At 39.9% G+C, this 23,582-nt stretch overlaps 1 protein-coding gene and 1 long non-coding RNA gene across 6 annotated transcripts in view; one reads left to right on the forward strand and one right to left on the reverse strand.

The window, feature by feature from the left end:
* GANC (glucosidase alpha, neutral C) overlaps positions 1-17,653 on the forward strand; it is a 55,309-nt gene extending 37,656 nt beyond the window's left edge. For 3 of the 5 annotated variants that reach the window (XM_069105825.1, XM_069105827.1, XM_069105829.1), the window contains 9 exons: positions 1,285-1,386; positions 2,641-2,884; positions 4,307-4,371; positions 5,224-5,300; positions 7,394-7,468; positions 13,283-13,396; positions 14,656-14,768; positions 15,477-15,580; positions 16,434-17,653. In XM_069105825.1, the coding sequence (XP_068961926.1) occupies positions 1,285-1,386; positions 2,641-2,884; positions 4,307-4,371; positions 5,224-5,300; positions 7,394-7,468; positions 13,283-13,396; positions 14,656-14,768; positions 15,477-15,580; positions 16,434-16,543 (1,004 nt within the window). In that variant the 3' untranslated portion in view covers positions 16,544-17,653. The remainder of the gene's footprint in view (positions 1-1,284; positions 1,387-2,640; positions 2,885-4,306; positions 4,372-5,223; positions 5,301-7,393; positions 7,469-13,282; positions 13,397-14,655; positions 14,769-15,476; positions 15,581-16,433) is intronic. The other 2 variants (XM_069105826.1, XM_069105828.1) reach the window with 2 other exon arrangements.
* Positions 1-23,270, reverse strand: part of LOC138175438 (uncharacterized) — a 53,636-nt gene extending 30,366 nt beyond the window's left edge. The window contains exons 1-2 of the long non-coding RNA XR_011172001.1: positions 23,147-23,270; positions 21,315-21,461 (exon numbers count right to left, since the gene is read on the reverse strand). This is a non-coding gene — a long non-coding RNA (uncharacterized lncRNA). The remainder of the gene's footprint in view (positions 1-21,314; positions 21,462-23,146) is intronic.
* Positions 23,271-23,582: the final 312 nt, after the last annotated feature.

A 23,582-nucleotide genomic window follows, 5' to 3' on the forward strand; every position in this document is an offset into this window, starting at 1 on the left:
TCACTGTCCTAGGTGTAACTAACTCCCAAAAGGAGATTATGATGCCTGCCTAGAAATTTCTCATGGAAAGAATTTTAGAGGAGATGAGAAAGGTGACCTGAAAGTAGGAAGAGCTGGTAGGTGAATTCTGAAAGAATCAGGTTAGAAATTTTAAAAGCATTTCCAAAACTGTTTTAACTTAATGAAGGTTACTGAACATCTGCTATACCAAGTCATTTCTGAACACTTAATTCAGGGGTGGGGAACCTTTGGCCTCAAGGCCACATGTGGCCTTCTAGGTCCTTGACTACGGCCTTTTGACTGAGTTCAAGTTTTAGAGAACAAATCCTTTTAGTAAGGGGATTTGTTCTGTGAAGTTTGGATTCAGTCAAATGGCCTCACTTGAGGACCTGGAGGGCCACATGTAACCTTGAGGCTGTAGGTTCCACACCCCAGACTTAATTACTGGAATTAATTACTGCTTGTTCTTCAGCACTTCATTTAAGGAGGTCACCAATTTCAATATAATCACCCCCCAGCAAGATGTTAAAGAAAGAATTTTGTTTAGTCCATTTTATGATGTACAGATAATTATTGAGAGACTTTGCTGACAAAATAGCCAAGTGATTCATTAAAAACAAAAACATGTTTATAACCCTTTTTTCCTAAATGGACATGATAATGTTGAGTTCATTAATATTTGAAATATATAAATTTAGTGTAATGATTATGTAGCTCCATATCATATAAAATTGTTGAGAAATTTGAAAAAGCAGAGGAGCAGCTTCTCAAAGTAATTTTCTTGCCCCCCAGGCTATCCTAAAATACTTATAACAGAAAAAAAATAATTACCCAAATATAGTAAATTCATCAGGATGAGAAAGGAAAAAACTACTGGGATTATATAGGTCTCTTGGAGTCAGATTTTCTTCTTGTGGGTCATTTTAGTGCTGTCCACTCTGCTTCCAAAAACCTTTCCTAACTATATTAGTTACTTCCCTAAATAGATCCTCTTGCACATCTAAAATCTGACATATTATGTGACACTTTATTTTGTTTTGTTTTTAAATGCTACTGAAAGCAACATTAAATAACCATTTTTAACAAAGTAAGCTGTATTTCCAACTATTTTCAAGTGTACAGAAATCTTTTTGAACACTCTGAGATGACAGATTTAACAGTTTTCACTGGTGCCTTGTCTGTCTGTTACAAATAAGGAACTTGGGTGTTATGCACCTGATATAGCTTGGTGTTATATTCCTCTAATTACTGTGTTCTCTTTATGCCATGTTGCTTATGTCTCAGGCGCAGTATGGACAGGAGACAATGTATCAGAGTGGGGCTATCTGAAAATCTCCATCCCAATGTTGCTGACTCTCAGTGTTACTGGTATCCATTTTTGTGGAGGTGAGATAGAATCTGACACCTGACTAACAGTGTTGGGAAACAAAGGAACTGAGGCAGTTTCCTCCACGTTGGCTATAAATCTCTGCCTGTCAGCTGCTTTGGGCTTTTGTAGGGGTGAGTGAGAGAAAGAAAAAAGGACAGCTGACTTATAAAGAAGAGAGAAGAAAGAAAGTAGGAAAGAAAAGGTGGGAGGGAAACTCCAGAACAATGTACACCATCAGAAATGGAGAAGAGAATGAAGCTTCCAGAGAAAGAACCACAGTGCTGTTCTCCTTTGTTACCCCCATCCCTTTCACTTAGGCACAGGTGACTCCCAAAGATTATTTTTGCTGAAACTCAAGAGAGCAGTGTTCAATTCCCTGCAAAGCTCAGTAAGATCCTAGGATCTTTAAAATCTGAATAGATTATATATCAGCCTTGCAGAAACTTACCTGTCCAGCCAGTCTTTGAAATTCAGTGGCAACTCAGGGAATTGCTGTTCACATTTTCTTCCCCCCACACTGTGAATCCTCTATAGCTAAGAGGTCTGGTGGGCCAGGGGTGGGGAACTTTTGGCCTTGCCTTCTAAATCCTTAGGTTCAACCTTTTGACTGAATCCAAATTTTACAGTGATATATCTAGATTCAGTCAAAAGACCAAACTTAAGGATCTAGAAGGCCACAGACAGGTTCCCTATCACAGCCTGGGCAATGAAACTGTAATTATCATTCCTTAGTTGTTACTCCTAGCCTTATTTTAAGCATTTGTTTGCGTTTTTTTCATGGCATCAGTTTGACTAATTTCATATCAAGGAGCAAAGCCATGGACCAAGAGCTCTGCTTGACCCAGAGTAGTACCACCTAAATGTCTAATCTGGATTATCTTCATTTCTTTGCATAATTTCCCTTCTGGTCTAGTTTTTGCTTTTAAATTAAATCAGTTATCCATAATGATTTTCTGATAGACTTTTTACAGTTGTGACTTCTGGTACCTACTGACCTCAGAAAAATATATAACACTTGATCTCACAATGAAATAATGTCCTTCTTTTCTTCCATTGTAATTCCATCCCTGGGACCAGAACATACCACTGGATTCTGAAACAAGTTGAGTTTCTCTGTATGAACTCTCCTATCTTTGGAGTCACAGGCACCTAATTACTCTGTTATCTTGCTCTTTATGGATGAAGACGTAGCCCTTTTTCTTTTGCTACTCTTGAAGATCTTATTTTACTGGAATACTCAGCCCCATTTGACTTTTCTTTTTAACAACCAGCTGATGTAGGTGGGTTCATTGGCGATCCAGAGCCAGAGCTGCTGGTACGCTGGTACCAGGCCGGAGCCTACCAGCCCTTCTTCCGAGGCCATGCCACCTTGAACACTAAGCGGCGTGAACCTTGGTTATTTGGAGAGGAACATACCAAGCTCATCAGAGAAGCCATCAAAGAACGATATGCCCTCCTGCCTTATTGGTATTCTTTGTTCTACCATGCACATGTGGTTTCTGAACCAGTCATGAGGTAAAAAAAGGATTCATCCAACTGAGATGTCCTACTCCCCAGCAAATGACAAAAGAGCATTTTAGGTATAGGGGCAAGAATAATTACATAATACTTTAAAGAGAAAGTATATGAAGGAAATTCATGTGTTTAATCAAGCAACCACTTGGCAAACATTTATTGTGGGAATACTCACTGTGCAAAGCATGATAGGCATTGTGCGGAATACGTAGTAGGTAAAAACAAGTCATTGTAACTTTGTGATTAAAATTTTATTATTTGATTTTTTAAAAAGAAATAGAGATATTTCTAAAAGAGAAAGAGTAATTACCATTTTCTTTAGTTCATATATAATTGAACTGAGTTTTTAGAGCCTTGTATTTTTTTTTTTTAAGCAATCAGGATTAAGTAACTTGCTCAAGGTTACATGGCCAGTTATTTCTGGGTGTGGTGCTGAGTATTGGAGCCCAGATTTGATCCCCAGGTCATCCCGACACTGGAGCCGGTGCTCTTACTCGCTGAGCCACCTGGCCACCCCTAAGCAATTGGGGTTAAGTAACTTGCTCAAGTTTACACGGCCAGGTGTTTCTGGTGCTAAGTGTCTGAGCCTGGGATTCCATCTCCAAGTCATCCCAACACTGGAGCCGGTGCTCTTACTCGCTATGCTACCTGGCCGCCCCAAGAGCCTTGTATTTTAAACATGCCCCTGTGTTGGACACTTTCAGAACCTCTGGTTTGTAGTGAAGTTTTTTGCTTTTTTTTTCTCCCAACAAGAAAGAGAACTTCCTGAATTAAAAAAAAAAAAGTATATGCATACTTCAAGCTTACAAGAGTGTCCTATAGAAAAAGAGAATGTAATTATAAAGACTGGGAAATTAACTAGATGAGAGTACATCTTTGATAAGAAGTCATAGTCAAGCTGAAGCCAGGTTTTGGCATTTAAAAAAAAAATCAGCTTAATTATCTCCCAGGTAACTGTGGACAGAAATTGAACTGAGCCCTTTAAAAAAATGTTCCAGACTCCTTTGTTAATATAATCCACCAGTGTTGTGTTAATGATGGTGGTGATTATCAGTGGCCTAACTAGGCACACTGTTTATAATTTTGGTTTTTGCTAAAATTCTCACTTTTTCTACGTAATTCAAAAATAGGTAAACATTAAAGGAAAGGATAAAGAAAATTTACAGATACCAGAATTCTAAGTCTCATTTGAATATTTGGTCTGAGACATTTTTCATCACATAAGATAATGTTGAATTTTATCAACTGCTTTTAGAATCTTGAATCATAAAATCTTGTGTTTTTTTCTCATTTTCTGCTTATTGGTTGCAGCTAAAAAAAATCCGGTCAGAAGGGTTTTTGTGCTTTTTAAAAAATGAATGTTAATAATTATATGAATAAGGAAAAAGAAAAGAAACAAAACTTTTCCTCTTTTTTTCCCAGGCCCCTCTGGGTGGAATTTCCAAAGGAATTAGAAACTTTTGGTGTGGAAGATGAATACATGTTAGGTGAGCTGAATATTCTTTGTGCTTTCTTATAATAAACCAGAAAACTTATCATTAAAGTTTTTGATATTAGATCATTCAAAAGATATATAAGTATAGGGAAGAATAAAAGACATGCCACTATAAGATTTTCAGTGCTTAATTTATTAGCAAGATCTTAACACTACTTTGGGGCAGCGGTTGCACAGTGGATGGAGTGCAGACCTAGAGTTAGGAAGACTCCTCTTCCTAAATTCAAATCTGGCTATGTGACCCTGAGCTAGTCATTTCACTTGGTTTGCCTTAGTTTCCTCATCTGTAAAATGATCTGGAGAAGGGAATAGCAAACCACCAGTATCTCTGCCAAGAAAACCACAAACAGGGTCACCAAGAGTTGGACATGACTGAAAAAAACACTATTTCCCAATGTCATTTTCTGTCTTGTGAGGTTCACATTAGCATTGGGTTTTGGAAGTAGCAAATTCCCAAAAGACCCATTTTTGCAGTTCAATCTTGCATTAACCCTACTTGTGAAATTCAGTTTAGGATTCTAATTTCCAGATCCACACCCACTCTAACAAGATTCTTGCAAGTGCACCTATAGCAACAATATACTCAGTGATACTTCAGGGGCCTGAAGAAGTTAGTGCCCCTCTTCTGGTGCCTGCCAAACTCTCCAAGAGTATCCTGACTTGTGGAGTCAGTTGGACTTGGTAGGAATGATGTATCTTTCCTGAAGCATTGAGTCTCTCTGCATCTACAAATACATCTTCATGATACTAGTCCCTTAAACCTTTTTAAAAGAACGGGAAAGGAGTTTTTAGACCTCTCTTAAGAAAACGAGCTTAATTTATTTTCCATTTCTTTTTCTTTTAGGAAGTGCTTTGCTAATACATCCAGTCACAGAACCAAAGGTCGCGATGGTTGATGTGTTTTTGCCTGGGCCTGAAGAGGTAAGAATAAATAATGTTATCCCATCTCATATATTTCATTCATTCTTTAGAGGAAAAAATTAATTGTCCTTTTCCCATTTTTACATCACCATCACTTTCCAGTGACTCCTCTCACTGGTTGACCTTCCCAGTGGAACCTTCCCAGGTGGGTGGCTAGGTGGTGCAGTGGATAGATCACTGGGCCTGGAGTCAGCAAGACCTGAATTCAAATCTAGCCTTAGATACTTCCTAGCTGTGTGACTCTGGGCAAACCACTTAACCTATATTTGCCTTAGTTTCCTGTACTATGAAAATGAAGATGATAACAGCACCTCCCTTCACAGGGTTGTTGTGAGAATCAAACAAGTCAATATTTGTAAAGTGCTTAGCAGGTGCCTGACACATAGTAGGACTAAATACATGCTTATTCTCTTCTCTTCCCCTTGTAATAAATAAGTTATCTGCACATCTGGCCATTATTTATAGAATCATAGCTTTGGGGAACATTTGGACAAAGAGCACAAATATGCAAAAGTAGCAGATGTTCTTAATATACCATTGTCTGTCCATGGCCTAAATGCATGTACTCACCCTTAATTCTTAGGAGCCAATCTCTAGACCTTAAAATGTGCTTCCTAGGTTCAATAAGAGAGTTGATATTCAGGGCTTTTGTTCAGCAAGAAAGAAAATTAGAAGATCTGCAAGAAATTGAAGGTAATGGGGGTGACTAGGTGGTGCAGTGAGTAAAAGCCCTGGCCCTGGAATCAGAAGGACCCGAGTTCGGTTCCGGCCTCAGACACTTAACACCCACACACACACACACACACACACAAAAACTAGCCATGTAACCTTGGGCAAGTTACTTAAACCCCAATTGCTCTCAAAAAAAAGAAAAGAAAGAAATTGAAGGAAGAATAGACATCAATACTGCACAAGTTAGCCTATATATATATATATGCACATATTGTTGTTCAGTTATTTATGTTGTGTCTGACTCTCCATGACCCCATTTGGAGTTTTCTTAGCAAAGATAGTGGAGAAGTTTGCTGTTTCCTCCTCCAGCCCAGGTCTTCCAAAGCACTTTAGTTATATTATCTCATTTGAACTTCTCAGTTACTCTGTAAGGTAGAGTCTGTTATTATTCCCATTTTAGAGATGAAGAAACTGAGACCGAGAGAGAGGAAATGACTTGCCCAGAGCCACACAGCTAGTACATGTCTAAAGCAAGATTCAAACTTTCTGACTCCAAATTCCACACCCTTCAAGTCCTGTTCTGTGAAATTACTTCATGAGGTTCTCTTGGTACTTTGGTAACTAACTTCAGGAGGCCCACAGATGGGTCCAAGACATAGCCACCTTATTTTAAAATTCCACTATATGTTACAACAGTATTCTAACATATACATGCATGTATAGGACAGCTAGGCGGTACAGTGGATAGAGCACCTGACCTGGAGTCAGCAAGACTTGAGTTCAAATTTGGCCTCAGACACTTACTAACTCTGTGACCCTGGGCAAGTCACTTAACCCTTTTTGCCTCAGTTTCCTTACCTGTAAAATAAGCTGGAGAAGGAAATGACAAACTACTCCAGAATCTTTGCCAAGAAAACACCAAATGGTGTCATGAAGAGTTGGACACGACTGAAACAACCGAACCACACACATATATAATTATATGTTAATATATATTCTTCCTAAGTTTTTTAAAAATTTATTTTGTTTTTCCCTTCCTTATCCATTGTCCTTCCATTTGCCAACATTGACATCTGTTCCCCCTCTTCATTTTTCCTTCTTTCTTGATTTCTTTTTCTCTCCTTCCTAATTCCTCTCCCTTTCTGCCTTTCTCTCACTTATACTGCTGCTCATGGCATGGTAAATATTAGACTTTTGTATCAGCTTAGTCAGCAGACTAACCAGGCCTATTCCACACTTAAACTTTAGCTCTTTTAAGGTCTTCATGTCAGCACATGTCATCCTCAATGTCTATCCATGAAAACAAATACAGTTATTTGAACTTTCTACTTAGCTGGATTTTAGACAAACAAAAGTTTATTGTTTACAGAAAATTTGAACCCTCTTATTAATATACTTTTGGATGATCTTTTCCTATTTAGGTCTGGTATGACTTTCGGACTTTTGTTCATTGGGAAGGAGCACGTACTCTGAAGGTCCCCATAACCTTGGATAAGGTAAGTTATGTTTAGACCACTGTTTTAATCTGCTGTTTTCACTTAGAGCCAAAAGCTCTAGAGCTCTGCCTAATAACATATTCAATGTTCGTGGAAACTATGCAGAATCACACACAAAGCCCTAGAACTGAGAGGAACCTGTTGTGAGTAGACACAAAGTTTCTGGGTATTGATAATTAAATTATTAACTAGGCTAGACAATACTCAATAAATTGATGGTCACTGGTTTCTCTCGGTAACCAAAGACATGAAAGGGAAACTCTGAAATATCTTAAATCTGATGTGTTTCTTCTGACAGTGAACTCCCCTGACAAGTGAAACTCAAACCTGATTGGTGGTTTAATAAGGAGGTAGGCTAGGTAGAAACAGGACTTCCAAGGGGCTCTGGCTCCCACATCCTCCAATTCATGTAAAAGGTGACTGTGAACAAACTTTAGAGCTACAGAACCCACAAAATGACACAGAGAAGCTAACCTCCTGCTGAGGACAGGCCAGCAGGTAGCGGCCAGCGCAGCGCTCTGGGAGCCGACCCAAGCCCTGCTCCAGCAGGAGGTTTTAGCCTCAGGGCAGGCCTGACCAGCCACCGGCTGGAGGGACTTCAGATCACCATCAGCTATGGCAGTTTCCAGAATTATCAACCCATAGATGCTAAGGACAAAGTGAGAGATCAGTGCAGTGTGGCCTTTGGGATCCAGTAGTTTGGGAGGGCGGTCGGCCTTTGCCCTGGGGCGATAAGCTGTTGAGGCACTGCAGCCACCACCCCTTGGCAGCTTCAGCTCCTGACCTGAAGACTGTAGGGGAACAAAGCAACCAGTCTGAGGGGTAATCGCTCTTGCTTTAACCTGCTTGGATCTGGATTGCGGTCTAGGGTAGAGGTCCTGGGGTGTGTGACCAGCTTGCCAGAGCGTGTGGAGGCTTCAGAGAGGGCACCCAACTAATACCTCCAGCAGCTGAGAAAACCCCAGCATTTGGAATGGAACTTCCCCTGTCTGGTGGCAGAGTCCTACTGTGGCAAAAAGCCTAGGGATCAAGTGACTGAGGGGCGACATGGCCAGGCAAAGGAAACAAAACAAACAGAAAAATCCAACATTAGACTTCCATTTTGGGGACAAAAAGGATCAAAGCATGGAACAGGAGGAAGACAGTGAAGTCAGAATCCTACACCAAAAGCTTCAAAGGGAAATACGAGCTGGTTACAGGCCATGGAGGACCTTAAGAAGCAGATAAGAGAAGTGGAGGAAAAATTGGGAAGAGAAATGAGAACGATGCAAGAAAATTATGAAATGAGAGTCAACAACGTGGTTGAGGAATATCACACCTTAAAAAACAGACTAACACAAATGGCAAAAGAGGCTCAAAAAGGCAATGGGGAGAAGAATGCCTTAAAAAGCTGAATTTGCCAGATGGAAAAAGAATCTCAAAAGTTCACTGAGGAGAATCATTCTCTCAGATTTAGAATGGAACAAAGGGAAACTAGTGCCATTAAGAGAAATCCAGATGCTGTTAAACAGATCCAAACAAATGAAAGAATAGAAGGCAATGTGAAATATCTCATGGAAAAAACCACTGACCTGAAAAATAGATCCAGAAGAGATAATTTAAAAATTATTGGACTACCTGAAAGCCAGGATCAAAGAAAGAACCTAGAAATCATCCTCCAAGAAATTCTCAAGGAAAATTTCCCTGATGTTTTAGAACCAGAGGGACAAATAGAGGTTGAAAGAATCCACTGATCACCTCCTGAAAAAGATCCCAAAAAGAAAACTCCTAGGAATATTATAGCCAGGTTCCGGAATTTCCAGATTAAGGAGAGAATATTACAAGCAGCCAAGAAGAAACAATTTGAATATTGTGGAAACACAATCAGGATAACACAGGATCTGGCAGCTTCTACACTGAGGGATCGAAGGGCCTGGAATATGATATTCCGGAGGGCAAAGGAGGTGGGATTAAAACCAAGAATCACCTACCCAGTAAAACTGAGTATCATGTTTCAGGGGAAAATATGGTCATTCAGTGGAATAGAGGACTTTCAAGCATTCTTGATGAAAAAAACTAGAGTTGAATAGAAAATTTGACATTCAGATATAAGAAGCAAGAGAAGCTTGAGAAGGTAAACAGGGAAAAGAAATCATAAGTTGAACTATTAACATTCCTACATGGAAAAACAATAATTGTAACTGATGAAACTTTTCTCAGTATGAAAATAATTGAAGGGAATAGAAATATATATATATATATATATATATATATATATATATATATATATATATCTGGCTATATCGGAGGGTATACAGGCATATGAATACATATGTGAATGTGTGTATATATGTTTATAGATATACACAGATAGGGCACAGGTCCAATTTAATAGGAAGGGATGATACTCAAAAGGTGAAATTAAGAGGTGAGAGAGGAATATAATGAGAGGAGATGGAGACAGACAGAATGGGCTAAATTATCTCATTTAGAAGAGGTAAGGGAAAATGGTTACAATGGAGGGGAAGAATAGGAAGGCAAAAGGGAATGGGTCAGGCTTATTCTCATTGAATTTGGCTTAGGGAGGGAAAGACATACACACTAAATAGGGTATCTCACCCTACAGGAGAGTAGGGGGGAAGGGGATGAGAGGGGGGATGATGGAAGGGAGGGCAGGTTGGGGGAGAGGGAAGTTGGAAGCACCCACTTTTGAAAAGGGACAGGATCAAAGTGGAGAATAGAACAAGTGGGAGGTGGGATAGGAAGAAGAGAAATATAGTCAGTCTTTTACAGTATATCCACTATGGAAATGTTTTGCATAGCTACACATGTACAACCTATATTGAATTGCTTATCTTCCCAGTAAGGGTGGGTGACAAGGAAGGAAGGGAATGAATCTGGAATTCAAAGCTTTAAAATCAAATGTTTAAATATGTATGTGTGTGTGTGTGTATTCTATTATTAATATTATTTTACATGTAACTGGGAAATAAGATATACAGGCACTGGTGCATAGAGATCCACTGTGCCCTACTGGAAAGTCTGAGGGGGTATGGGAGAAGATATGGGAGAGAGCATATTGGAGGAGGGGATATCCAGTGGGATTGCTATTTTGGGGTGGTGGGTAGGGGGAAAAATGGGGAGAAAATTTGTAACTCAAAATCTTGCAGAAATGAATGATGTAAACTAGAAGTTAATAAAGCATTTGATAAAAAAAATTTTTAAAGCAATAAATAAGGAGGTAATCTAGAAAATCTCCAGGTCCTCCTGGTGACAGTGTGGATTGATCACAAGAACCCAGCAGCCTCTAGCAATCTGGGCCAGGGAAGCCATTTCCATCCAAATCTCTCTGGCTTGTTTTCTCCTTCATGAACCAAGTTACTTCAGACTCTAATGAAGAGACTGGGGTCACATAAGTGGCTCTTGGTAGTGAGAACCAGCCGATTCTAGCTTATGCATTTGAGATAAACGATAGACAAGCTCCCGTTTGTGTGGGGCCTAGCCCAGCCTAGTTAAACAGAGGGTGCCTTGGGGGTTAGGAGTAATCATATTACTGGAGACTTAACTGACTTTTTCAGGAGTGGAGCCTCAACAAAAATAGGAGGAAAAGGATGGATCACAAATAAATAACTAGATATTAATATAAGAGTATAATATTAGTTTGTCTCAAACCATCTACCTAATCTAATGCAATGTACATACTTGAATAGTCATCCTCTCTACAGCATTCCTACATTCCTGACAATGGTCATCTAGCCTTGACTTGAAGACCCTTAATGATGGAAGAATCCACTGCTTCATACTTATTTCACTTTGGGACAAGATGGGGTTTTTTCCCTCATATTTCAAGCCAACATTTGCCTCTCTGAAACTTTAAGGTTTTTCTCTTAGCTCTGTCCTCTAGGGCTAGGCAGGATGTGGAACCTCTTTTCCATATGACAAGCTTCAGATATTTAAAGACAGATAACCTCATCCCTAAATCTTTCTCGCTAAACATCTCACTTCCATCAACCTTTCCTCCTATGGCAAGGTCAGTCTCCAGTCTCTTTCTTGTCTTTCATATGTAACTTCTTTACACACATTTGAATATTTGGGTTACATAAGTAGGCGTGCCACCTAGCATTTTCTTCCACAGGACCATCTTAAGGAGTATAAATATTTAGTGGGAACCCTAGGACTCGAAAAAATACTTCAGTGATGGTTCTGTCTGTAATTTTTAAGTGCCATTTAAAAGATATCAATGATGACGTATTGCCTTTGTCTTTACAACACAAGTATTTACCTCAGGGACCTTCATCCCTTCTGATAGATGTCTCTGAGGTGAATGAGTGGCACCTTTCCATGTACCACATCATTGTCTGAGATCTGACTGTTGGGCACTGTAGCAGCAAGTACCCCAAGGGTCCCCAGGGTTTGCTGCCAACACAGGTTCTTAGATCTGCTTTGATAAAGGAAAGCAACTCAAAATGGGTTAACAAGCTTACTTTAATCAGTCAAACATATATCATTTACCTAGTTCAGGGAAAAAGATCAGCACCCTGAACTTAGGAATATACGGACAGAATTATCAAGACAGAAACAGATCAAGTAGACAGATTTCCGAACTGTCCAACCATTACATCCATACCAAATCAACATCTGGGTTTTTCAAAGGGGGGGGGGGGTGGCTCTCAGCAACCAACAGCTTCCCAGAGTCTCAGATAACCAAATCACAGAACACTTCTCAAAGTGAGCCCCCAAAACAAACCTACTACAGGGCTTATATAGCCTTCTCCTGGCTCAGAGAATGTAACAACCTTATTGACTCACTGGCCAATCAAGAAGTATCTACTGAAAAACAAGCCTCCCACCCCAGGCTCCAGGTGCACTTTAGCCTAGGGGCAGGGAAGATCTTTAAAATTTACATTCCCATTACAGGCACTGAGTAAATGTTTCTGGAATTGAATGAACTTCATTCATTAACTTTTTACTAAATAACTAAGAAAACTGTTTAATAGCAGCAAAAATAAGGATCTGAGTAGAATAGAGCATTCATGTTAACGTTAAAAATCATCATCTTTACAAAAACTCATGCATATATGACTACCAAAGATTCCCAGACTTTTTTTTACCTGTATTTTGAGTTCATTAGTCACTATTCAGAGAGGAGTTAACCTGCCTAAAGTCACATTCTATTGACACTCCCTATAGTCATCTTAAGGGGCAGGAAACATATTTGCAAAGTGAAGAAGAGCATATTAATTTCAAGAATCCCTCATGGTATACTGCTTTGTGGTGAATATTTGGTGCTGTGTGTTTAAAAGTGTGTGTTTTGGTTTTTGTGTGTTTGTGTGTTTTGGTTTTGTGTATGTTTGTGTATGTTATGTTTTTTTAAATCAGCATGATTTTGAACCTATTTCTATGGCTGGACAAAATAATTAGAAAGTATGTAAAAAAATTCATTTTGTGAAATGTGGGGATGAACATATTTAGACTAGTCTATAAAAGGAATCTTAAAGAAACTCTGCATTAGGGGAAAGAAGGCAACAATATGGGAGAGAATAGAGTTCATGACTTAAATATTAGATGCAGGGGAGGATGAACAGGTACAGGTGACAAGCAATTGTTTTCCTCCTAATAAATGAAAAAAAAAATCATTCTCTTTAAATCTGAACATGCATTTTTATGCCTACATTTCATTGTCAGCCTCACCACTGTATCCAAAAACTGTACCCACAAATTATTTGTGCCCCTAAGTTTGCATTGGCATGGATATTCACTGCAAAATATCTAATAGTTCTACTTTGAGATTTTCTTATGTGAATTCTCCTTCCCTGAAATTTCTGTTCTTTATAGATACCTGTATTTCAGCGAGGTGGAAGTGTGATACCAGTGAAGACTGCTGTAGGGAGATCCACAGGGTGGATGACCCATCTTCCATATGAACTCCGTGTTGCTCTGAACGCCAAGGTCTATAGGAATTATTTCCTTTACACATCTTGATTTGGTTATTTCTCTGCCTCTTCTAATGAAAGCCTTCTGGGTTTATTGTATAAAGCATATTAAAGTGTGGAACTCCTACCCATGAAATCCCCAGAGTAAGACAGCTTCTAATTTAGGTCTAAAAATGAACTTTTTACTTCCTGTTCTGAATTACTATCACTGCTGTTTTTAAGGTGTTAATTGTCCACTATCAAATCCTCAGGATTTAAAAGTTACATCATGATATTTTTGCTTTTTTTTTTGAAGGGGGAAGGTAGGGCAATTGGGGCTAAGTGACTTGCCCAAGGTCACACAGCTAGGTTTTTGTGTTAAGTGTCTGAAGCCAGATTTGAACTCAGGTCCTCCTGACTCCAGGGCCAGTGCTCTATTCACTGTGCCACCAGAGCTGCCCATCATTGCATATTTTTTTTGAAAATAAATTCTAAACTGTCTCCCAGGTTTATTACAGTTAGATATTGTGAGTTGTGGGTGAATCCTAATTATAGGATTATAGAGTCATTTATATAGAGTTGGAAGGGACCTTCAAGATCAATTAATTCAACCCTTTTATACCAGTCTTTTCAGTATTGTTCTGAGTGGATATCTGACAATTTGGAAAGACATCTTTGAGGGGATCATTGTTTCTCATCACAGCACTGGTTACACATGCAGAAACTTGAGTGGGCTATCTGGCATCATAGAATGGCTGGGTTAGTTGTAGAGAAGACCCATTTCCTTTTCCAGATCATTTTGAAGATGAGGAAACTGAGGCAGACAGAGTTAATTGACTTGCCCAGGGTCATATAGTTAGTGAGTGTCTGAGGCTGCTTGCTCAGGTGGGAAAGCTCAAAACCCAGATCTTTCTGATCCCAAGTTTAGCATTCTCTTTACGACTCCAACATTGCTCCAGAACGTGGTTGATTCACCTTATGCTAAGAAGTCTTGGCATATCTTGTGTGGTACCCGACTGTAAAAATGTCTCGTGTGTGTACTAGGTCTTCCATGAGAGAAACCAAGACAAGCATTTACTTCAGTGACCTCTATCCCTTCTAATAGGTGCCAGTGGTACCCGTCACTGAGATGAATGAGTGGTATCTTTCCACATGTGGCATCATCGTCTAAGATCGTCCTGTTAGGAACTCAGCAAACATCTGTGGGATTGAATGAGCTTTGTTCTCTTCTCCGTTATCTCTTCTACCTAGGAAATGATGACTATCTAGGTTGGGTAACTGTCGTTCTTTTTCCAGGGTTCCGCAAGAGGCGAACTCTACCTTGACGATGGGCATTCATTCCAATACCTCCATCAAAAGCACTTTCTTCATAGGAAGTTTTTATTCTGTGATGGTGTTTTGTCCTCCAGGTAATGACAGCTGAGGAGAGCTGTGTATTTTAAACACATTGTAATACACATTTTAGCTGCTTCATAATGTACAGAGAACACCTTTTTTTTAGAAGGACCACCAAAAGCCTTGTATGGGGTTTCTTGTCCAACATTTCCTGCCATATATTTTCCCTTTCCCTTTTAAAAAACAAAAGTTATATCTGGGGTTCAGTGAAGTCTTGTCACATTTTTTTTTTTTGCTTTTTTTTTGGAGAGCAATTGGGGTTAAGTGATTTGCCCAAAGTCACACAGCTAGTAATTGTGTCGAGTGTCTGAGGCTGGATTTGAACTCAGGTCCTCCTGACTCTAGAGCCGGTGCTCTATTCACTGCACCACCTAGCCACCCCTAAAGACTTGTCACATTTGACCCTCAGGAACTTCCCACAAAATGATACCACAGTAAAGAAGGGGAAAGTCACTGCAATTAGAAGCTTGAATATTAAGGCCTATGCATTTGAAATCATTTTTTATCTTTGTTCATCTCAATTATAAATGCCACCTGGATTATTATTTTTCCAGCTTGGAGAGGCAGGTGTGAAGGGGAAATACATATCAGCTTCAGGTGGTCACAGAGACTCCTTACTGGAAGTACTAACCTGGTGACAAGCATATGAGATTTTTTTTAGCTCCTTTCCCCAATCCCCATTCCATTCCTTCATTGAGGTGAACCGCATCTGTTCCTTCCAGCTGTGCAGATGAAAGTGGTCATTACCACAGTGAGTGTGTGGTGGAAAAAGTCCTGATCCTGGGCATCAATAAGCAGCCTTCCTCTGTGACTTCCAGTTCTTCTGGTAAGAAAACGGACCATTCCTTACTTTGCCATCTTTTTTGCAAATGTCATAGCGCTTCAGTGTGAATAAAATGATAGGTCCTTGGAGAACTCCCCATTGATCTGTATGCTAATTGAGCCCAAATCTACTGGTCTTTTACCCTCACTTCATACCCACATTGGTCTTCTTGGTTAATAGATTAATTTGTTTGTAATCTGTAGATATGTATCTACTATCAAATCCTTTGGGTTTAAAAGTTACATCATTCTTTTTCTGGAATAATTTCTAAACTCTGTCCCAAGTTTATTACAGTTAGGTGTTCTGAGTCATGGGTGAATCCTAATTATGAGATCACAGAGTTAAAGGGCACCTTAGAGATCATCTAATCCAACCCCCTTATTTTACAGATGAAGAAACTGAGGCATGAAAGGGTTAAGTGACATGCCCGAAGTCACACAGGTATAAAGTAACAGAGCCAGGATTCTATATATGGGGCATCTCACTCCAAACCCAACACTATGTCCACCATCCCACACCGCCCTTTTTGTACAGATCTTGTTGACAGGCATAGACCTGCAAGGCAGGATTTTATTTCTGTCTTACTCACTGAGTTTCTCACATAAATGCCCCATATCCATGTCCCAGTTTTTTTCCAACTAACTTCATAATCAAAACTGTGGGGTTGATTTGACATCCTAAAAGTTCTTTGAGATCCATGTACAAAGCTGGTGTGGCCCAGGATTCTTTTGAATGGAGCATTCCACTTATTAAATGAGACAGTTCTATCACTATTATTCCTCATTTTAAGCTTCAGAGAAGACGTTTTCCCCACCAAGACCTGATAGAGATTGTTTTTTTGTTCTCTTGAAACTAGACGGGACAGAGAAGCAGGTGGCTTTTACCTACTCCTCCAAAACAGCCGCGCTTCACCTGGAAAACCTTTCATTGAATGTTGGTGCTGATTGGGAGATCCATGTCAAGTGACCAGAGAAGCAGAGCCTTCACAGCCCTTGAAGAAAAATTCAAAGAGAACCCATGTTGGAGGACCTCAAGAGCCCTCTATAACTGAGCTCCTGCCTGGCTTGTGCCATTCTCTGATTGACTTTCCTGCCTCAAAGAGACCATGCACTGGTCACAGTACAACCAGTTAATGAAGGGGCATGATGATAGTTCACATTTTCTTTTCTTTTTAATTTTTGGGGCATGATAGCTTTGATTTCATTATGTCAGAAGCTGGTGCTTTTCCTTCAAACAAATAACCTAGAAACAGCACGTTGCCATCATTACTTAATGCTTTTAGTATCACAGAGTCATGATTTGGGATGGCACCATGCCAGGCAATGTAACCCAATGAGCCCCCTCTCCTTCCTGGGCCAGGTGGAGCAGGCTTTAGATAGAGGGATGGGTGGGCTCAGCTCTGTGGGATTTGTTCCCACCTGTGCCTGTCCCAGGCCACACCAATGAAGGGAGTCATGGCCTTAGATAAAGTTGACAGCTGGGGTCCTGCAGGAATTCTGCCTTATGTGTGTGGTGTGTACTCTGAAGTTATGTTACACCCACTCTGGGATAAGTGAAAAAAAAACCCTGAATGGCAGCTGAAGGCTTTTTTGGTCTAGAAATTAGCTTGAGGGGAGCAAAGATAGTTCTCCCCTAAATTAACCCAGGAGGGTTAATCTCAAGCATCCTCCAGGCTACAAAAAGCACCTTTCCATATATCAGTATTATTTTTACAGATTAATTTTACTCAAATATTACTTTCCAGTTGAAAGCTATAGTGAGTCTACACTGCCTGACATATCAAGGAGTAAGTGAGCCCTTCTGAGCCCACCCTATTCCTCCAACTTTGTTTCACACAACCCTAGAGTCACAGACCCTGTGTTCTGAGCTTTTGAATTGTCCTACATAGATGGCACACTCATTCCTGCCCTTATTCCTATGGTCCCCAGATGCTGTCCTCTTATCCATATCTTTTGTACCCTTCAAAGTCCAGTTAAACTTTCACCTCCTCCATGAAGCTTTTCCAATTGTTCCAATGCCCAGTAACCTGACTTCTCAGAAATTCAGTGCAAATAAAAAGGGAAGCTGCTGATAAAACTTTGTATCAAATGTCTCTGATGATACTAACACATACGGGGAATTAATACAGTTATATAAGATTAAGAGCTTTTCTAATAAGTAAGTGGTTAAAGGAGATGAACAAATAGTCCTTGAAAGAAGAACTGCTAACAATGAGTCATGTAAAAGGGCATCGAGGTGGCTCAGTGGATGGAATGCCAGGACTGGAGTCGGGAAGACCTGAAATCGAGCTTCAGACACTTAACTAGCTCTGTGACTCTGGGCAAGTCATTTAACCCTGTTTGCCTAAGTTGCTGGAAAAGGAAATGACAAACCACTGCAGTATCTTTGCCAAGAAAACTCTAAATGGGGTCACAAAAAGTTGGAAATGACTGAACCACAGCCATGTAAAAATTGTTCCTAATAATAGCTAGCATTTCTATGGCACTTTAAGATTTGCAACATGTTTTATCTTATTTGATCCTCACAACCACACTATGAGGTAGGTGCTATTATTATCCCCATTTTACAGATAAGGAAACAGAGGCTTAGATCAAGTGACTTGTCTAGAGTCACATAACTAGTAAGTGTCTCAGATGGAGTTTGAACTCAAGCCTTCCTAACTTCAGGTCTGGTCCTCTATCCACTATACCAGTGATGAAAAATGTTAATCAAAACACCTCTGAGATCCTATCTCTCATTTAACGAAAGATGGAAATAATTAACATTAGAGGGGCTGTGGAAAGACAGGTACCCTAATACAAGTTGATGGAACTATGAACTGGTCCAATCATTCTGGAAACCAAATTAGAATTATGCTAAAGAAATGACTGGAAGGCCCACATCCTTTGACACACAGACTCCACAGCTAGACATATGATCCAAAAAGGTTGGAGTTAAAGCCTAATTCTATCTTGCCCCTGGTGAATCAATTTAGCTTTATGCAGTCTTCTACTGTCCAGGCTTGCCTCCTTGTCCTTTCAACAATCACTTCATGCCAAGCCCCAATCCTGAATTACACTCGTTATCCACCTCTATCAGTTTTATTTATTGATTGTTGAATGATCAGAGCTGATGACGGGGAGACCACAGAACTGGGCTGACTTGGACCTACTACAAATTTATGTTGTCTAATCTCAACTGGATCCTTGCTGCAAAAAGGCAGTCATTCAACTACCTAATCTGTTTGCTATCTGACTCCACAGTGACAATTCTAAACTTCTTCATCTCTTCAACCCTCCAGTGGTATCCTTGTCCCTCCGAGGCTTACCCATCCTCTCAGCTGAGGACCTCATCTCATATTTTACTCAGGGGTGAAGAACCTGAGGCCTCAAGGCATAAGACATAAGTCTGCAGATTCCCCATCTCTATGAAAAATATTGAGGCCAATAGCCAGGAGCTCCCTCTTCTCCTGTCTCCCTCATCTTAAAGAACTGTCAACTGCCCTAGGCCAGTCCCTCCAAACTCACTCTTGATTCCATCCCCTTCTAGTTTCTCTTATGGGCTGCCCTCACTATGTGTCCACTCATGAATTTTTGGTCTCTCTCTGTCTCTTTCTCTGTTGTCTACAAATATGCCCATGTCTTAAACATCTTTAAAAAAAATTCCTCACTTGGCTTTACCATCCTCAGTAGCTCTTGACCCATATCTCTTCTCCCCTTCTTGACTAAACTTGAGTAAGCAATGTTCTCTTGGTCTCCACTCCCTCTCTTTTCATTCTGTCCTGAACCCTCTTCAGTCTAACTTCTAATCTCATCATCACATGAAACTCCTTTCTCCAAAGTTACTAATGATCTCTTAAGTCCAAATATAAAGACCTTTTCTTGTGCATCATCCTTCTTGATCTCTCTGGCATTTGACATTGTCAAACATTTTCTCATCCTGGATGCTCTCCCTTCTGTAGATTTTTGCCACACCCACTAACCAGGGTATCCCCCAGTGCTTTATTCTGGGCCCTCTTATCTCTATTATCTCACTTTGATGATCTCATTAGCTCCCATGCATTTAATCATCACCTCTATGCAAATGATTCCTAAATCCATATATCCAGCCATAGTCTCTCTCCTGAGCTGCAATCCCACATCACCACCTGCATTTTGGACAGCTCCAAGTGGATGCCTTTGGGTTTCTCATACTCAGCATGTGCAGAACTGAACTCATGCTTCCCAGATATAGGCCAATACCCAAATGAGATCAGAGAGTAAAAATCCTATATGTGCAAAAATATAGTAACCCAAAAACTGAGGATTAAGATGTCCAACAATGGAGAAAGACTGAATAAGTTGTGAGACATGAATGTGATGGAATACTATTGTGTTATAAGAAATGAGGAAATAGATGATTTCAGGAAGACTTATATAAACTTATTAAGAAGCAGAATCAGAAAAACAATTTATACTATAATATCAACATTTTTTCAACAATTTTGAGGAATTTTTTAAACTAACAAAGAATGAAATGAGAAGAAGCAGGACAACAATTTATATGACGACAACATTGGAAAAACTAGCAACTCTGAAAGTCTGTGAGAATTATGATCAGTACAGTGAACCTTGATGATTCTAGAGGACCAATGATGAAACATGCTATTCATTACAGAGAGAATATTGATCTATGGTAGAGAATGAGATACATGCTTTTGTGTACAGCCGTTGAGGGAATTTTCTTTGCTTGACTATGCATATTTATTATGAGAAATTTGGGGATTTTTTTTCAGTGAGGGGGGATGGGTGGGGGAGAAAATGTTTTTCTGTTAATTATTTTTTTTTTACAGGGATAGGTAATGGTGAAATATTGCCCTCACTTTCAGATGAGGTTACTCATTATATTATTGGTTGTACTTAACTTTTGTTTAGTTACAAGAGATTTCTCAGCAAATGGGAGTAATCTTTAAATAAATGTAATATAAAAACAAAACATACCAATAAAACTGAAAGTGGCAAAATATTTTTTGATTTTTTAAACAGAACTCATTATCTTTTCCCAAAAACCCTCACCTCTTCCAAACCCTCCTATACTATCGAGGAAAGCTGTGGCGAACTTTCAGAAGTTTCTCGGTTCCGCTAATGAAATGTTCCCCTTCCCTATATTATTATCTGAAAGGCTACAGGACAGACAAGCAAGAGGATGTATTATGAAGGGAATATTTTGGGGTCCTTTGACCTCTCTAGGTATATTCCCCTGTCCTCTACAGTTATCTGCAAAGGTTACCGGGCAGATAGCAAGAAGGCGTGTAATCTTTTTTGTTTATGCCTCCCGATATGGTTCTAGATTAATACCCTAATAAGTAACTAACCTTAAGCAAGGGTAAATAGTAAACAGGATTAAGGGAGGCTCCTTCTACATTATTTGCATTCCTTTGATGTAGGATCTTTCTATATTGTCTGCATTCTTTTGGGGTGTCTACATTCGGGGGGGGGCATAAAAACTCTGTGAGCTCCTTGCATCTTTGGCTCTGTATGAAATGGTCCTGTAATAAACAGACAATTGATTACACCCCCGGCTCGTTATTCTCACCGCTGGCTAGCCCACCAACTGCCCTGGCCAGAGGAGAAAGCATTATCCTATAGTCACCCAGGCTCACAAACATTAATGTCATTCTCAGCTCTTCTTAGTTATCACACATATCCAAAGAGTTGCCACGTCTCATAATTCCTTTCTTAATAAGATCATTCTCCCAAGTTTCACTCCCTCTACTTACCTGGTCACCACTCTAGTCCGGACTTTATCACCTCTTCCTTGCCTGGACTATCGTAGTAGCCTTCTTATTAGTCTTCTTGCCTCAAGTCTCTCCCCATTCCAGTTAATCTTCCACTCAGTTCTCATAGTTTTTTCTTAAAGTTCACTTCTGACCATATAATACAAACACAGTTCAATAAACTCCAGTGGCTCCCTATTACCTTCGGAATCAAATATAAAATGCTCTCACATTTAGAGCTCTTCATAACCTGGTCCCTCCCTACCTTGCCAATCTCCTTGTACCTTACTCCCGTCTGTGAACTCTACTATCTAGCCACAGTGGCCAGCTCACAAACAACACTCCATTTCTGCTATCCATCCCTTTCCAGTGGATGTTCCCCTATGCCTGAAATGCTCTTTCCCCGCTCACCTTTGCCTTTTAGTTTCCCTGGATTCCTTGACTCCATTCAAATCCCACCTACTGGAAGATGCCTTTCTTGATCTCCCCAGCAGCTAGTATCTTCCCCTTTGAGATTATATTCCATCTACTATGTATGTATCTTGTATATACCTAATTTATCTACACATTGTCTCCCCAGTTAGGATGTAAGCTCTTTCTTTAAGAGGAAGGCATAGTCTTTGGTTATCTTTGGGTCCCTAATGTTTAACGTGATGCCTGGTACACGTTGTATCCAACTCTCTGTGACCCCATTTTGTGTTTTCTTGACAGAGGTACTAGAGGAGTTTGCCATTTTTTTAGCTCATTTTGCAGATGAGGAAAATGAGGCAAACGGGGTTAAGTGACTTGCCCAGAGTCATACAGCTGGTAAGTGTCTGAGGCCAGATTTGTACTTAGGAAGATGAGTCTTCCTGACTCCAGACCCAGCACTCTATCCACTGTACCACCTACGTGGCCCTGCCTCGTATATAGTAAGCATTTAATAAATGTTTCTTGACCAATTGACCATATACATACTAACCACATATATCATATACAAAATATTCATAACAGCACTTTTTGTAATAGCAAATAACTGGAAGTAAATGCCTATCATTTGGAGAAGGTCTAAACCAGGTGTGGGGAAGCTCAGCCTCAAGGCCTTCTAGGTCCTAGGGTGTAGCTTTTTGACTGAGTCCAAGTTTTACAGAACAAATCCTTTTAGTAAGGGGATTTGCTCTGTGAAGGTTGAATTCAAAGGGCTGCACTTGAAGACCTAGAGAGCCATATGTAGCCTCAAGGCCTCGGGTTCCCCACCCCTGGTAAACAAATTATGACACATAAATATAATGGAATATTATGTTGCTATAAGAAACAATAAGCATGAAGAATTCATGGGGCAGTTCAAATCTGGCCTCAGCCACTTAACACAAAAACTAACTGTGTGACCTTGGGCAAGTCACTTAACCCCAATTGCCCTACCTTCCCCCCTCCAAAAATAAGGGCAAAAAAACCCCAAAACATGAAGAATTCAGAAAAGCACCAGAACCAATATATGAACCAATGCAGCATGAGATAAGCTAAACTAGGAACACAATATATAAAATGACTCCAACTATGAAAATGGCAAATACCCCTCCCAGCTACACCTAAACCTCCTTCCCCCACAAAAAAAGGACAATACAGAATGATCATAATGACTAAGGTTGGCCCCAAAGAACAGATGAGAAAATACACTTCTTCTTTGCAGAGGCAGCTGGTGATCCAGTGGATAGAAGACCAGGTTTGTATTCAGAAAGATCTGAGTTCAAATTTGACCCCAGATACTTACCAGCAGTGTGATCCTAGGCAAGTCACTTAACCTCTTTTTGTCTCAGTTTCCTCTATTGCAAAATGGAGATAATAATAGCACCTACCTCTCAGGATTGTTGAAAGGTTCAAACTAGATGCTATTTGGAAAGGCATTTAGCACTGTGCCTGGCATATAGTAGGTACTATATAAGAGCTCATCCTCCCTGCTCCTCTCAGAAGTGGGGGACTGGGTGTGGAAAATTGCATGTGCTGTCAGCCTTGGTTAAAGGGTTGGTTAGTCATGCTGAAATGCTTTCTTCCCCCTCCCCACCCCTGCCTCCCCTGGGCATTTTTTCTTTTATTCTTTGTTGCAAGGGATAGCTTGCTGGGTAAGGGAGGAGGGAAAATATATTCAGAAATGAAGTGATATAAAAACAAAAGATGCAATGAAAGTTTAAAACTTTTTTAAAATCCCACTACACTTAGAGTTCCTATTGAATGATCTAGGATTGTGATTTAAAGTTCTCTCAACTATGTGTGTCATGCATGTGTCTCATGCAC

The sequence above is a fragment of the Petaurus breviceps genome, unplaced genomic scaffold (assembly GCF_028583685.1).
Source record: "Petaurus breviceps papuanus isolate PSGF00001 unplaced genomic scaffold, PetGlider_PUasm1.0 77, whole genome shotgun sequence".
Classification (NCBI taxonomy): domain Eukaryota; kingdom Metazoa; phylum Chordata; class Mammalia; order Diprotodontia; family Petauridae; genus Petaurus; species Petaurus breviceps.